The sequence below is a fragment of the Sinocyclocheilus grahami genome, unplaced genomic scaffold (genome assembly GCF_001515645.1).
Source record: "Sinocyclocheilus grahami isolate Dianchi unplaced genomic scaffold, SAMN03320097.WGS_v1.1 scaffold92.1, whole genome shotgun sequence".
NCBI classification, from domain to species: Eukaryota; Metazoa; Chordata; class Actinopteri; order Cypriniformes; family Cyprinidae; genus Sinocyclocheilus; species Sinocyclocheilus grahami.
The window spans coordinates 4,089,497-4,107,400 of NW_015505271.1; the positions used below are offsets into that span (position 1 = coordinate 4,089,497).

The 17,904-nt window shown below is 37.9% G+C and overlaps 1 protein-coding gene across 1 annotated transcript in view; it reads right to left on the reverse strand.

Moving 5' to 3' along the window:
- LOC107587461 (disabled homolog 2-interacting protein-like) overlaps positions 1 to 17,904 on the reverse strand; it is a 141,859-nt gene that overhangs the window by 113,810 nt on the left and 10,145 nt on the right. Inside the window, exon 3 of the mRNA XM_016275251.1 lies at positions 3,434 to 3,555. Within this exon, the coding sequence (XP_016130737.1) occupies positions 3,434 to 3,555 (122 nt within the window). The remainder of the gene's footprint in view (positions 1 to 3,433; positions 3,556 to 17,904) is intronic.

A 17,904-nucleotide genomic window follows, 5' to 3' on the forward strand; every position in this document is an offset into this window, starting at 1 on the left:
TATATATATATAGCAAAGTCCTAATCCCAGCTGAACACATCTGGTGTGACTTTAAATGCAGACCTTGAGCCAAAAACTCATCACCAAACACCAATGACTTGTACATACACTATATGGACAAAAGTATTGGGACGCCCCCTTTTTTAGAACAGAAAGAGGCACTTCCTAAACTGTGGCAACAAAGATGGAAACATAATTCATGTATTTAAAAATTGTGTTTGCATCTCTGTTGCAACAGTTTTGGAAGTGTCTAAAATGACTGTACCCATATGTACAAGTCATTGGTTTTGGTGATGAGTTTTTGGCTCAAGGTCTGCATTTAGTCACACCAGAGGTGTTCAGCTGGGATTAGGACTTGGCTTTATGCAGACCAGTCAAGTTCTTCCACACTGACTGAATCAATCATTTCTTTTTGAATCTTGCCTTATACACAGAGGCATTGTCATGTTAGAATAGAAAAGGGTCCTGTCCAAATTGTTGGTATAAAATTAGAAGCACACAATGCCCTAGAATATTATTATATGCTTAAACATTAAGATTTATACTCATGGAAATTACTAAAGTAGTCAAACCTGTTCATTAGAAGGGGGTGTTCCAATACTTTTTTTCTACAAATTTGTCCCTGAAATATGGTTAAGTAGGTTCACACACAATACACAAATAGTTAGGATTTACCTACATCTTATGTTGACCTCTTGTATAAAAACCTCAAAGCCAAGCAGAGTAAAGTCAAGTCAAGTCACCTTTATTTGTATAGCACTTTATACAATACTGATTGTGTCAAAGCAGCTTTACAGTGTTAAATAGGAAAATACTAGTTTGTCAATAATGCAAGAGGACTAGGGCTGCACGATAAATCACATGCGATATTTAACGCGCATCTTGTCAGTAAAGCCAGTTATTTAATCAGCGGTAAATCTCCATCACCTGCGGGCTTTCACATGGAGCAGCATTAACTACACAGAGCCGTTGTTCACTGACAAGCTGCGCAAAACCACAATCATATTTTGCGCATGTTTTGCGCAGCTTGTCGGTGAACAACGGCTCTGTGTAGTGTAGCGTCTGGACCACTCCAACACACAATAGACGGTTGACCCTGAGTGGTCAGCTAAATATCTACAGTGGATCTAAAATATGAATAGTTAATTATAACTAGTTATGGTTAATTATTCATATTTTCCATGAGCTGATTAGCTACAGTAGTTAATGCTGCTCCATGTGAAAGCCCGCAGGTGATGGAGATTTACCGCTGATTACAGAATGGCTTTACTGACAAGATGCACGTTAAATATCGCATGCAGCCCCAAATTATCGTGCACCCCTAAAGAGGACAATTACAAAGAGTTATTTGTCAGTTCATTGATGATTCAGTAATGTCATCATCCATTTCAGCTCTCTTTCAATAGTGTCTGTGCAATCAGTCAAGCGTCCCCAACTAAGCAAGCCAAAGGCGACAGTAGCAAGGAACCAAAACTCCTTCAGTGAAAGAAATGGAGAAAAAACCTTGGGAGAATGAAACCAGGTAGTTAGTTTTTTCCCCATAGAGTAAACTGAATAAAAAGACAGCACTGTACTTTATATTAATAAAATTGTGTGTATATGTGTTGTGTTTGAACACATAAAATTCCAGCACAATTTTCATTTGTGGAAAAAGACAACACTGTTTATTACTTTTATCAAAGGCACCTTTATACTCGTGCTACTCTAAATACTGACTAATATGCATAGTAATAAAAAAATAAAGAGAGCTCTAGGCAAGTATACGTTAGCTTATGTTAGCATATATATATATATATATAAAAAAAAAATATATATATATATATATATATATATATATATATTAAAAATCATCTTACAAGTACTGTAAGTACATAAACAAATTTCTCCAAGCATTACAGATTTGGTATTGCCAGAAGAGATTCTGTCTTTTGCTCCACATACAGCAGAAAATTATTCACCACTGCTCTGCCTGGCCAGTACTAAAGGAGTGGAGATTTATTACAGCGCTGCTGTCTGGCTGATAACAGAGGGTTCGACATACAGCGTGAGCTATGGGGGAGCGGAAAACTCTTTATCGACCACGGTACAAAGCATATATCCTTTGCAAGTGTGGGCCATCTATTGATTGCTCCTGTGGAACGCCGTGTGTCTTGGCTGCCAGGCCGAAAAGTGAGCTCAGGGAGCCTGCTGATGTACCGCACTTCTGCACATGTCACAATGACAAACTACACACAGCTAACACGCTATTCGCTCTCATGTGCTTGCACTAGTTCAGTCTCACAACATAAGCACAAAATACATTGCCCTTCTGCCTCTTCCCTTCTTTTTTCTATATTGTATTATATTATATACTTTATATGTTTTTTTCTTTTAAGTATTTGTTACTGTGCAAGAAAGCAAAGTGAAAGTGTAATTTATTTCTGTGATTGCAAAGGTGAATTTTCAAAAGCCATTTATATAATAATAAAATTCAGATAATAATAATATAGATATAGACATAACATAAAAATATATTTTTGTATTAAGTTTATATTTTTATATTAAGTTATATTTATATGAAGTTTGCTGCAATTACTAGAAGTACTCAATTCACAAAACTGTCTCAGTGGTAGAGCATTGCGTTAGCAGCGCAAAGGTCATGGGTTCAATTCCCAGGGAACACACATACTGATAAAAAATGTATAGCCTAAATGCACTGTAAGTTGCTTTGGATAAAAGCGTCTGCTAAATGCATACATTTAATTTAATTTAATTTAACATTCCAACCGCTACTTCTCCAAGTTTATGTCTATGGCGATTCACGCAGGCATGTGTTACTCCGCAGCGGTGGCGACCCGACCAGGCTACAATAGTCCAAATATAAGTACTTATTATAAGTGTACCGTAGTGATTCGGAATAAGACAAAAACATGGTTTGGAAGATGAATTCATGATGTACTCGCTCATTATATACATTTTGCAAATTTCGAACACAGAAAAATTACATAGTGCTCCTTTAAGTGCAAAAAAAAAAAAAAAAATTAGTCACTGTTACTCCCAAATACATTTTTTAGTTTAAATATGAGCATAAACAAGACATTTACAGCTAAATATTTGACTAAAATCATTATTTTTGTGAAAAAAACTAAACTTCAGATGTGATTCACATGATCAGTATCGATAAAGGCATACCAAAGCTGTTCAGTGACGTTTCCTTCCTGAATATATGAGAGATGCAATGTGATCTTATGCATTTCTAACCACCACTTAATCTGGTTTCAGTAACCCGATGACAAAATGTTTTGAAACCTGTTTACACCTACAGTATATTTATCACTGTCCACTTGATCAGATCACCAGAAATGGACGTAAATACCATAGCCAGTTATGAAAAATTGTACGGACATGTGTGAAGCATGAGAAAAGGCTCTTTCTGTGTCAGTGTGTATGATACCTCCTCTCTGTCCAGCAGCAGCATTTGATAGTCAGTGACCACACAGAATTTGGGGTTCCACACAGCATGTTCAGCACACGGGTGACCACATGACATCCAGTGGCCTGGAGGACCCCTCATATCTGACAAGACAAAAAGAAGACCAGAAATAGAGAATAATGAGAATGACAAAAAAAATAAAAAAAACCTCTGGAAAATCAGAAGAGATGCGAGGTGTAGGGATTTCTACAACTCCCTGTCTGGATCATGTGTTTAAAGACTGGCCTATGCCATTCCATTTACAGATCTGCAAAGCAAACAGCTCCTGAATCTGTAGCAGACAAGTCTTCCCAATGAAACAAGAGTGCATGGAACACATTTATATGGTAATGAGTCCTCTGTGTGCCAGCTCTTGCGAGAATGAGATTTACAAATATTTCACCAAGTGAGCAAGAAATATTGCCATGTTAATTTGAGTTTGATATAGAGAATGTAAGTACAGTGAATTACAACACTGTCATAGTTTAGCTTTTTTGCATCTCATATGGAGACACTGACATGCCACATGGAACGTTAACAATCTCATCTTGTTTCAGAACATTGAACAAGCCTGCTGGACTCTGTTCTCATTCTCATTCATGGCGAGCCTCTGCTTCTCATGCTGAATGAAGGTAAAAAGCCTTTTACAGCCAAAAAATGAACGTGTTGAAGTTTAGCTGTTACACTTAGTGTGCTTTACAATTGCAAGCTGTGTCCATGTGTGCTCTCACAGCACAGCAACTGTGAAACGTTATAGATTAATGTATTGTTTAATAACATCTTAATTAGTGCAACAGTGAATATGAAAAGGCTAAAGCACAAGGTAGCATAATAAACAGCAACTTTAACACCATCCAATGGTGAGCACAGGCTCAGGGCTCAGGAAGTCTAAAGAAACATAATGTGTGTGAGGTATTATTAGTTGTAATATACAATTAACCTACACTACTGCTCAAGTTTTTGAAAGAAGATTAATTCCTGTTATGGCAAAGCTGAATTTTTAGCATCATTACTCCAGGCTTCAGTGTCACATGATCCTTCAGAAATCATTTTAATGTGCTGATTTGGTGCTCAAGAAACATTTCTTATTATTGTTAAAAAAAAACTGTTGTGCTGCTTAATATTTTTGTGATAATTTTTTAAGGATTCTTTGATGAATATGAACTTCAAAAGAACACTTTGTAACATTGTAATTCTTTACTGTCACTTTCGATCAGCTTAATGCCTCCTCGCTGAATATAAATGTATTAATTTCTTTTCAGAAACTTCAGAGATGCAGTAATACAGAGTGAGATTAGACTTACTACACAGAAACTGAATTCAGGAAATAATGTCCATCAACGAAAGATGTCACACGACCTCTTGCCTTTAAAAAAAACTACTAGAGTTTAGTGAAAACATGGAATAAAGACAAATCCTTCTAAAGATCCATTTGACTCTATTAAACTCTTGCACATGCAATCATACAGAACAGATGTGTGTGAATGTGTGCTTGTTGTAAAAAAAAAAAGATCGATAACTTTGCTTTGTCTCTCATGTCTTAGTCAACTCCGTTACAATCTCCATTATTGTAACCATAAGCAATAGTGTGCGAGTATGTGAGACTGTGTTTACAACACATTTAAATCCTGTAATCTTGCAATGAGAGAAGTCTTATCTTTTAATTCAATGTGATTGTGCAGATGCAATTAGCAGCGCAGAAGCATTCTGAATGCCGGACACTGTGCACATTCAATGCCTGCTAGATAATGAGCAATACAATTAATAGCCCCCTCGAAGGAATATACACAACGTTTAAGGCAACCACTACAAGTCTATCATGTACACAAACCCACACACTGCTTTATAAAGACGAACATATGGCTAGATATAAATTGCTAGAAGCAGTAACTTTTCTCCCAAGATAGAGGTAGCTCTGAAGTGGCCAATCTGTTCTCCTCAAAGCACAAATGCCTACATGGAGTCATGGACCAAGAAAAACAAACCACGATCTGTAAAAATAAAATTATAAAGACGAATTCAAGTGTAACAATACATTTGGTAAATGTATAATAAAACTGTTAATTATAATTGATTTATATCTTAAACTAAAAGAAAACTTGAAAGGCCTTCACATTGACAGTGTGCCTATAACGTTGTCCATGTAGGCAGCTCATTAGGTTTTGGAACAGGTTTAGGCCTAATGTTTCTGGGAGGAAAAAAATATCGGCGAAATAAGCAAAACTTGTCTTCAGATAAGTAAGAAATTACAGAATTTCAGCTCCTGTAACTCCTCAGTATTTCGGGACCTGGATCCCTGACAGGATGTTGTTATGCAGTGATACAGTACACAAGGTGGGTAATTAAATGTGATCTGCTGCTTCATTCCTTCTCCTGTCAAGAAATTAGGGCCTGGTTTTATTCTCAGTTACTTCAAAGTGTCATTTAATGGCTCATGGCTTCATGCTATTATCGAGAGGGCAATTGGTCTCAATCGTAGCAGGCCGTTTTCTACTTCTCTAAATGAGCACTTCAGTAATGACCACTGCTTTGATTTGATCAAATTATTTATAGCATTTTCGGTTAGAGGACGTTAATAATTTTTAGAATTATTGCCTTTTCCACTTAATCTGCTGAATCCATTCATGATGTGGTCACATCAAAAAGGAGATTATTTTATGCCACTGCCAAAGTGAAGCCCTTATCAGCGCAATAACATGCACACAATGGAGGGGAGGAGAGAGGGAGCAAAACACAAATGGCACAAGAGAGAGGGAAAAAAAATAGATTATTGCAAGTGTGACATGAAGGAGACACAGAGGATTGTCTCTCACCCACATTGGCTGAAATTGTCTCTGTGAACCATCAGTAAGGTTTAAAATCCCCCTTTATCCAAAAGAAAATGAGAAATGTGTTCCTTTTATCCCACATTACAGTGGATATCATTTCAACAGGGGCGGTTTCTCCATTAGGGCGATTGGGCGACGCACCACCAAAGCACGAAAGGGAGGGTTTATTTTTTCTTTCACATTAAACCATAGTGTTACGCTAGCTTTCATTATTTTAGACTGTTTGTTCTGCCTCTAAATAGTCCAATCAGCGTCGAGTCGCGTTTTGTGTAGTACCGGGGCAATTTTTGGGCAATTTCTGTCAGACTGAGAATCGCCCCGAGTGCTTGCATGTTTAGACTTCCATGCAAAGATAATTTTTTTCGAACTGCAGGCACTGCAATGCAATCTCTATGAGTTCCGGGAGGGCTAGCACTAACGTGCTTTCGTCATCATGTGTAACCTTAACTTGTGCAAGGATTGGTGGGAACAGTGACATCCAATAATATTTAAAAACTATTTTGAATTTTAACAAGAAAAAATGAAAAACTACTTTAATATCTTTATCAAATGTGAAAAAAAAACAAACAGAGAGAGAGGGGGACAGCTACGCCAACTCGTATTCAGTTGTCAGTTGAACTTGATCGACATCATGGCAAAAGTTACCTCAGCGCAGATTAATTCTATCGTGTCATTGAAAGAAATACCATTCAGTCGTCGTAGCAATAAGGATAAATTGGCAATTAAAGAATTAGGACCACCAAGACCAAATTTAAACATCAAACAAGTATCTACAAAGGGCGCAAAGTCGTATAAACGGGGATTTACGAGGACGTGGTATGAGCGGAAAAAATGGCTAGCGGGCTGCGAAGTAGCTAACTCTTTATTCTGCTACCCCTGCATTTTGTTACACCCCGAGAGCATGACGGACATCGCATGGACATCTACAGGTGTAATGTAATGTAAGTGAGCAGTGTAAGTGAGTAATGTAAGTAAGCAGTGTAATGTAAGTGAGCAGTGTAAGTGAGTAATGTAAGCAGTGTACTGTAAGTGAGCAGTGTAAGTGAGTAATGTAAGCAAGCAGTGTAATATAAGTGAGCATTGTGAGTAAGCAGTGTAATGTAAGGGAGCAATGTAATATAAGTAAGCAGTAATACAAACGAGCTGTGTAATACAAATGAGCAGTGTAATATAAGTGAGTAACGTTGAAAATGAGCAGTGTAATATAAGTGAGTAACGTTGAAAATGAGCAGTGTAATATAAGTGTGTAATATCAATTGTGTAAATAGTGATTTATGTGACTTAAATTATTTCTTAGTAAACTGAAATTGAAGTAAAAAAGTTTTTTGGAAAACCACATCCTGGTCTTAATTTGCTGCTTAATTGTGTTAACACGCATATAGAAACATAAGGAGAGCAAGAGATTGATTGTTAGAGTCAGTTTATTTTTAATTAATAATATAGTAGTTCAGTTTCCTTTACATCTTTAACTAGCCGTTAATTTATCAATTGAATGGGTGACAATTGAATTGCCCCCCCTGAGAGAATTGGTGGGAGCCGCCACTGCATTTGAATTATCATTCATTTTATTAAAGTGTATAAAATCATACACTTTTAATTAAAACAAATCAGTAGGGAAAAAAACAGACTATCCAGGTAGCTTCGGTTTAATAAGGTACCTAAGCGTAGCCCTCTTGGATAAATGCACCAAATTAACTCACACATTACCAGTTCAGCACTGCACATGTTATACTAATACATTTCTTAAAAAGATAATTAGCAACAGTAAGAAAATGCATTCAAGGAGACCGGCACTGGATCTTCTGCACTGTAGGTTGTACTTGGATAAACACAAGTAATTGGGCATTTCCCTCAGAGAAAACAAGTGAGAAAGAGCAAAAACCTGCAGTTACACCGATTCAGAAATTTGTATGAGATTTAATGAGAATTCTGTAAAGCATTCTAAAGAATTAGTGTTTATGATTGTAGGAGGGCATACTTAGATCTGGTAGAGATGATGTGAATATATGATCATCAGGTCAGGAATGAAGATACGTATAACACACAATAAATGAACAAATCATGTTTGTATTTGCCCGCAAAATATTCCTTTATCCAATAACAAAACCATGCAAGTCTGATAACACAGTGCAGGGGATTGAACAACTATAACACCATAAGCTCTAGGCCTAAATAATGTGTTACCGCGAGAAAAGAGGAAATCCTTGGAAAAAACAAACACATACATACAGTCAAACCAAAAATTAATCAGACACCAGATATCATTTTTGATATTTTTTTTTTAATAGTGGGTGCAGGACACTATAGCTAATTTATGTAAGTGAGGATAGGAAAATAAAGTAAACTGTGACAAATTATTCCCAAAAATTCTTCATACAGTGGACTACCAGTAAAACAAAAAATTATTCAGACACTTTAATCTGACCATGTTTTGCTTAAGTGTTATCTGACATTATCAAGATGAATTTGTTCTGACACAGTTCAACTCTGAGTTCTTGTCATATTTTATTACCATCTTCTAAACTACAGCGAATAAACTGTGAAATGTGTGAAAGTGTCTGAATACATTTGGGTGTGACTGTACATATCATACTGCATTAAAAAGCCACCCTCATCTATAGACAGACGTGCAAAGCATGTCAAACATGGGACAAAACTTTACCTGCCATAGTTTCCAAATCTAACATTTCAATCTTTGAAATAAACCAAAGATGATCACTAGAAATGTTCTTTACACAAATGTGCCGTTTCATTTGATTTTATCAAAATATGAACATAAAATGATCAATCACAACAAAATTAAATTTTTTCCCAGTCCTATAGAAGCTTATAAAAAGCTTTCGGTTTTACTACAGTTCAAGTGAACCTTGAGCACAAGAGAGCCACAGATTAATAACTTCATTATATGATTGTATGTAACCAATTACTAAACAAAAGACTGGCAAAAAAATCTATGATGAATTCTTCTTCTAAGTAGGTCAGAGAGTAATACAGCAGCTGATCGGTTTTCTCTCACTCTCTCTCTATTTTCCTCCAGCTGCTCAGGTCTGCATGTGTTCTGCTCTACTGTATTTCAGGCTCCAAAGATCAGGGATATTTGTCTACAGAATGAGTGGACCAAAATTTCATGTGCACATACTCACATTGTTACTACGTCCATTACTATTGATTACTGATATTCATAATGCATGTTTCCTTGAGAAGACATCAACTCTTATTCCTTCATGCATATACACACACAAACACATGCTTCACATGCATATGGATCATTTACCGGTTTCCCAAGTCTTACGTTTTTCTGCTATCCAATCAATCTTATTTTATGTCAGCACAAACACCACCAACTACTAAACACTGTAAAATAAAATATCCTGTTAAATTTAGTTTAAAAAAAGCAGCTGTGTTTGCCAGAAATTCACTGTAAAAAAACACAGCGATAATGTTATATGTATTACAGGATTTTACAAATTATAACTGGATATTCATATCATGCAAGATACATATTATAATAAATTATAATAATTAAAATATACTAATAATACAGGTAGAAGAATAAAAAGACATTGAATCAGATTGGCCTGTCCATAAAAACATGGCCAATACTCATATATAGATAGTGCGCAGGTCATACACACAAACACAAAACATCATCAGGGTAAAACATGTCACTAAAATCATGCAATAAATAAAAATAAACACAAACAAACAAACAAAACACTAAGAAAACCCTAATGCACATTACAAATAACAAAAATAAGAAGAAACAAAACAAAATATAATCTCATATGTGGCACATACAGGGACTTCTGGAAATGTTAACAATTTACAGTTTTACCATATATGTACAGTTTCTTTTCTGTGTAGAGTAAATTCTTTTTACAGTAAATACTCAGCATTATATATTTACATACATGATGAAAAGAACGCACACCTGTTGAAAATGTGCAGCAAAGGAATTGAGAAGAAACCATGTCTTGCAATATCAATAATACTGTATACACACTGAACAACTCACACACAAAAATACACCCACAAAGACTAGCCAGTTCTACAAAATGATAGCCTGTCATAGACAAAAACAAGGTGAGTCAGCAAAAACTAAAAAGGATACACAGAGAGAGAAAAAGCAGACTGAGGGAGCGCTCAGAGGTGTCTACCTGAGAAGAAATCGGTGGATGTGCGCTTTTGCCTGTTCATTGCCAGTTTCTGTAGTTAGTCTTTCAGTGCATGAGCAACATATGCTAACAGTGTGTGTACGAACATGCCGTTACCATGTGCATGAGAGCGAGCATGCATTTTGCGCGCTGTGCTTTCTGAAGATTATTTGCGGTCAACTGAGTTTTGCTCTCTGGCAACTTAACTGTCGCATATATTCACACGCTCTTTCCATTTTTTGTTTTGTAGAAAGGCAGTCAAAGCTGGTCAACACAAGGTGTCATACATTTCAAATTACAGATCGGAGATGGCAGCAAGTGTTGATTAATTTGATAGAGAAAGCAGAGTAGGAGGATGTTTTTCTCCATCCTTTCAATGCTTCAAAAGAGCCTCAGAGTCCAAGGCAAAATCACATATGAAAAAAAAGAGCAAGCATATTTTCAAAGATGGAGTGAAAGCAGTTGAGGAACAGAGTGAATCTGTAAGAATTCATCAGTCTAGCAATCGTGAGACTTGGAAGTGTTAATGCATATGCCTGTTGTGCAAGCATGCATTTATTACATCTGTCCCTTACCGGGGGTTGGCATGGCAAAAAGCCTCGTGTAATCAGTAATTTTGTATTGTTTCCCAGTTAAAATAAATATAACAAGAAAAAAAAATCTGTACATCAAGTTTTTTTTCTTCTTTATTCTTAAAGAGCAGGTCATATGGTATTTTAAAGTGTCCTAATATTGTGTTGGAGTCCCCTACAACAGGTTTAAATGTATCTACAGTCAGAAATCATTGTAATTTTCTCAAAATATACATTTAATATTAGAGTTTTTTTGCCAATGATTTCAAAACGATTCGTTCCAAGCAAGTTCGGAGCAAACCCCTCCCTTCCATAAGCCTACTTTGCTCTGATTGGTCAGCTGGCCAAGCCTGCTGTGATTGGCACAGAGAGGAGTCCTTGAGCAAGTTAGCGAGCGCTACCATTGACAAAGCACCTTTACATAAAACAATAATATAGTGCTCTAATCCGTTCTTATAATAATGACATCAAATACAAAAACACTTATGCAAGCGAATGCCCACAGTTAAAGTTTAGCTGCTAAACTGTGAACACTTAAAACAATAATAGTGGATAAGTTAGTCGAGTGCCAACGTGACTAACTGATGAAACAATACAGTTTGTAAACCAAAATATGTCTACTATAATGTTTGAAGAATGACAGACAAAAGACGCTCTGTCTTAACTTTTAATCAGAATGCAGAACAGCTGTATCACAGGCGCACCAGCCTAACTAACTCGCTCATCTCTCCCGCATTAACCATATAACTGCCAGGGTAAGACAGTCATATCATGCTTTACCTGGAAACCTAAAGCTGCACTAGGTATACATCACATATTAGCACAAAAACTTGATATTTTGAGCACTCAATTGAAAATGTACTTACAGGTTGTGGTTCGGAGAGCTTGTTAGTCCAAATAAAGAAGATTCGAAAATATGACGACTCATTAAGGCGATTCAGAATCGACTCTCTCTTTTGAGAGACAATAGCTGTGTCTCATTTAGAAGGCTGCACCCTCCGGAGGTCGAATCCTCTGGAGGTCGCATCGTCTGTAGGATGCATGTACGAAATGTAAGGTCGCATTCGGAGTGTCCTATTTGCTTTTCTGAAATGAGACAGCCTCGATGACTTATGCAGCCTTCGAATGCGACCTCCGGAGGACGTAGCCTTCTAAATGAGACACAGCTAATATCTTTATCTATCATGCACTTTTTTGATAAACAACTTTGCAGATTGTTTTCATTTAAGGATAGCTACGTTATAAACTGCAAAAGAGATATTTTTCAAAAAACCCATATGACCTGCTCTTGAATCAGCACCTGACAATCATTCACTCTATATAATTTTGCTAAAAAAATTTATTTTGTAAAATCATAAGACTTGAATTAATTTCTTAAATGAGAAAATCCAAGTGCACACACACACACAGTAGTGAACACACACACACTGTGAACACACACCTGGAGCAGTGGGCAGCCATATTGCGGTGGCGCCCGGGTTACAAGTCCAACTCTCTAACCATTAGGCCACGACAGCCCCCTACCTGACAAGGTAGGAGGTATCTAACAACAACAATTCAAAATGTGTTGATTTATTGCCAGGGAACACAGACTCAGATAGTACGGTAAAACAACAGTGGATTTTTTTATTGAGGGAATCAGAGCACAAGGTGAGAATATGCAATAACAACAGAGCAAGGGGGAGCAGTAATGTCCATGGAAGGAGGTGAGAAGCACCACACACACACGTATGGATATCGGTAACGTTATGATAATAAATGGCAATCTTATATTACGGGGTGATGGAGAACACAAGGGGAGCACTGGAGACAGGAGGAGGAATCCAGAGGGAGCAGTATATTCCTCTTGCAGAACTTATTAGGCAAACACATGGGAACCGGAGATTGGAGGAGGCCGGAGCTTTGGAGATACTCACCTTGTGAGTATCCAGGTGAGTAGATCACGGGAGTAACAGGAGTAGTCCTATAGACCAGTAGAGTAGACCAGACAATGGTATTGTGTGTGTGTGTGACAGGTTTATATTGAGGTGCTGATGACGTGATGATCAGTGACAGGTGGGGAAGATGACTGAGTGCAGGTGAGGGCCAGGAAGCATGATGGGAAATTAAGTTCAGAGGTGGCTGGTGATAGTGAGATTGTGACACAATATGTTGGCTAACTTATTTCAGGAATTTTGTTTATAATAGGATATTGAGTAAACTGTAGACTGAAACAGGGGTATAAATACACAGGGTAACAAGACTTACAAGGGGGTGGAGCTAATAAATTGCCATAAAAACAGATGAGGGAGCAAGCCAGACAGCACAGGGAACGGGTGAAAATAGGAACTAAACACAGGAAGACAGAACACAGGAACAATACTTCAAAATAGGAGTCAATAAACTGAAGCAGGCTCTGGAGCGGACTCATGGACAGGAGTAGGTTCTGGAGCGGACTAATAGACTGGAGAGGAGTGTGCAGCCCAAACACACAAAATGGCATTGACGTCAGAACTAAACAGTCAACGCCTTCCGTCACCACCCTGAGCACCGCCCACAGTCCCTCTCTCCTTTTGCCAAACCCCCAGACAACATCACGTCCATGCTATTGCTGGGCAACGACAACACGGAAACATGTCGAAAAGGTTAACTTTAACCACGAAACCAGATCAGCCGACCTGTAACGTTACACTCTCACTCAAAGGATGGACGATCTGACAGGATTGTTACTATGAGGTGGATCACATCTAACATGTAAAGTAAAGACGAGCTCACCATGTCTATCTAGTTATGATGATGTTTATACATTTCAATTTCAGCAGGCAACTATTTTTACAGCTACATTATTGTTCCATCCACAATTAATCACAACAATGTATATACAATTACAAATGATTATATATAAATTGTCAGTTTGTTGTTTTATACACATGCACACAGACATTATTTCATACACGACATAATCGTAAGATGCAAGAAACAGACATATGGCAAGAAATCTGTAGACGCGCCCATAACAACAAAAGACAATACTTTATTGAACCTTTTCTGATAAGAAGTGTGCGCTGCAAACGCGAGCATTTTTGACGATTGTTTCTGTCCAGTCTGCTCGTTTTATTGCGTTTAACCACAGCTGTCGTCGGTTTTTTTGTCTGGCAGTGGCAGCAGATATGCGATCAAATTTCTAATTGGAGGCTGTATTACGTCGATTCTGATGTTCACCCAACATCACAACAAGATGATATTTTAAGCTCATTATGTAGCTGAATCTGCGCTATTTTGAATGGGCCGCCTCCAGTTTCCCCTTTGTTTTGCTGCCTCCAGCTAGCACTGTGACGTCGGCTGACCCTAGTTACCTGTGGCTGGCCTGGCCATGCGTCACTCAGAAAACAACAGGCCAATCAGAAGAGAGGCTCATGAATATTAATTAGACAGGCCAAAATCGACCTGTTCTCAGCAGAGCTCCTGAGAAAGGAGCTGTAAAAATATATTGAGATGGTTTTTGGTACTTATACCGCAAATATATATTCTTAAGGACATCAAAACCTAAAATAAAACTCCGGAAAGGTGCAAAATATAGGACCTTTAAAGGCAAAATAACTGAAATAATTAGAGCACAGGTATAGATCTGGAACTTCTTTAAGTCTTTCTAAATATAATTTAGTACAGGGGCGCCCAAACTCGGTCCTGGAGGGTCGGTGTCCTGCAGAGTTTAGCTCCAACCCTAATTAAACACACCTCAATCAGCTAATCAAGCTCTTAGTAGGTATGTTAGAAACTTCCCAGTAGGTGTGTTGAGGCAAGTTGGAGCTAAACTCTGCAGGACACCGACCCTCCAGGACCGAGTTTGGGCACCCCTGATTCAGTAATTGCAATGTCTTCTGGTCCATATCCTTTCCTTAGGAAGGTGTGCTAGACACTGATTAATAATGTAACATAAAAATACTATACATATTTATATATTTTGCTATTGCATTGTGAAGTGACACTTTCAAAAAAATGTCTATACTCCTCTGATTATTACAATAGCACAACAACAGTGATCAGCAATAATGATCAGCCTAATACTCACAATAAAAAAGAATAAGGTCATATAGATCATAACACAGTAGGCTATCTGAAGAAGTGGATTATCCTTCCCCTGAAATGTTTGTCTTTTCATCCTGAAATTCGAGGCAAAGGTTGGATCAAAATATTAGGAACCACAATTTCCACAAATCCCTTCACTCGATTGGGATGTTCTCTTTTATTCTGGACGGCAAGGGCAGTGAATGTAACATCGAGCGTATTTTGCAGTTTTAAACACGCATTTATACCGATTTCATCACGCTCCTAAAATTCTTCAAAAAGAACACAAATAAATAATGGCCTTCTCAGCTGCCATAGTTGGAACTCTTGCGTCATCAGAACAGGGCGTTCAACGCACCACCGTTTCAGTTTAAAAAACGTTTTGCACCGTTTTGTCGGGGCTGAACGCAGCCCATACACCACAGGGAACAAGGGGAAAAGAAAACAGGAACTAAACACAGGAAGACAGAACACAGGAACAATATTTTAAAATAAGAGTCAATAAAACACAAGACAGGGGAACATGTAACATTAATATGCCTACAGTGCATTGGCTGACACTAAGTAAATGCTTGTTTTTTTTTGTTTTTTACAACAGCCTAATGTATAAAGATCAGAATCACAAGACCAGCACATGTCATATAAATTACCTGTTTTTCAAGGGTATTCATTCATATAGTAGATCAACGATTTCAAATTGATTGCATTTCTGGGGGTTTCTTATTTTTATTTTATTTTAAGTTTAAATATCTGTGAACTTATCTGTAGCTCACACCTAATTGGCAAAAAAACAAAAAACATTATTTTGTGTATTTGGTGTAATGAAATGTGTTTATGCGGTTTAAGGTTAAAAAAAACACATTCTTTTCCACATACTGTACATTATTGTTTCTGCTCTATGCCCCGCCTTTCTGAAATGCGTCGATTTTTACAAAGCTCATCGATCTGAAAAGCGAGGTGTGCTGTGATTGGCCAACTATCCAGTGCGTTGTGATTGGCCGAATACCTCAAGCGTGTGACGGAAATGTTACGCCCCTTACCATATTGTGATGCCGTCTCCCAGCCGGAGCGACGAGACAAAAACATTAAAACCCATTATAAACGAGGCATTTGTTGCATCCAGTGGGGACATACTGTAATTACGGATTATAATGACTTATACGGTCTATTTACGCGTTGCGTTGCATCGTGCCGCGTAAACATAAAACCATGTCTGCATTTGTGATTGGAGAAACGACAAACAACAAGCGCTACAGTACACTGATCAAAACTCGCGTTTGAATCATCAGTGGCAAATTCTTTAAATATGAAAACTTTCTTACAGTCTGTGAGTCAGAACAGCCATGTTGTAGTCTACTCTGCCAGGAAACAGTCCTCCATAAAATGCGCTACACACATCTGAATATTTTGGGTTGAACTGTTCTGGAACAGTGTTGAAAAACTTAACCACTGATTTCTAGTCGTGTCCTCTTTTGGAAGGCCAAACAAAGTAGTTTCGTTTTCACAACGAAAGACACAACGTCACACACGGCGGGCTAGAGTGAGTGGTGGCGGGCTAGAGTGAGCGGAGGCCAGCGGGCTTGAGAACGGCGCGGCCGGTGGGCTTGCGGCAACCAAATGTGACGACCCCGGGCTGGACTCCGCTTCATCCACGGTGAAAGCCGATCCAGCGATCCACAGCGTGAAGTTGATGTATTTCCTCAGCGACCAGCACGGATCACGTCTAGGCATGACGAAGCGGATATCGTCCTCTTTTGGAAGGCCAAACAAAGTAGTTTCGCTTTCACAAGGAAACACACAGCGCCTTCACGACATGGCGGCCGCGGCAACAAAAATACTACAGTGAAAATAAAAGGTATGCCTTCATTCTTTGCGTGAACATTTGGGCGGCATTATGCAAATCTTCCCACATCGTGACGTAGACATGTGGGGGCGTGTTAGAACGAGCCGTTTTAGGTAGGCGTGGTTGACTCTGAACTTTTATAAAGAATATCTCTTTGGATTTGAGACTTTAGTCTTTGCAACTTTACAGATCTTCTTTATGCACCAAGAGCTTGTAACACTCCAAAGAGAAAGGAAAAATTGAAATCGCATCATAGGACCCCTTTAAAGCTAGCACAACTGTCTCATAGAATACCAAAAATATCCATTCATGCATGTTTTAAGTTTATCTGTATTGAGCTCTAAAAATATGGCAGATTTTCTTCCAGAGTGCATTAACAATTTAGTGAAGCTATTTACTTTATTCAATAAAAGCCTAAATAAAATAGCAAATATAGTCTACATTTGAATTGCTTGTATTCTGTAATTGAACTGGAGCCAAGATTACACAATAGTCCTAGGCTAGCTAACAAAAGCGACATGACAGGTGTGATGAGGACTATATTTGTCATCTTTGGCAGTGAATACATATTAATTGTTCTTTTCAAAGAACCTCCACAGCTTTCCTATTTATCGAGTCACAATGAAAACAAAATTGCTGCCCAAAGCTACACAACAGCAAACTACATTATTCAAGCAACACACAACAATGGTTAGTATTTGTGCAGCAGCTCAGAGGAAAAAGTAAATATTCTATGTGTCTAGAGTATACTGGAAGATGGTGGTTCATTTCTGCTAAAAGAGAATAATATGCATGATGATGAGATGTGCGTTCACTCATTTTACAGTGCACTGACAACATGATATGATCGATTCCTCATGACTTTCATGGCATCCCACTCCTTCTCTATTTCTTTCTTTGCAGCCCTTTAACTAATTCCTCTCTCTCTTTTGCCTGCTTTGATTATCCAACATTGAAATTAAGTCACTGTCCATTTGGTGTGACCATGATGTCTAAGATATACAGCAGC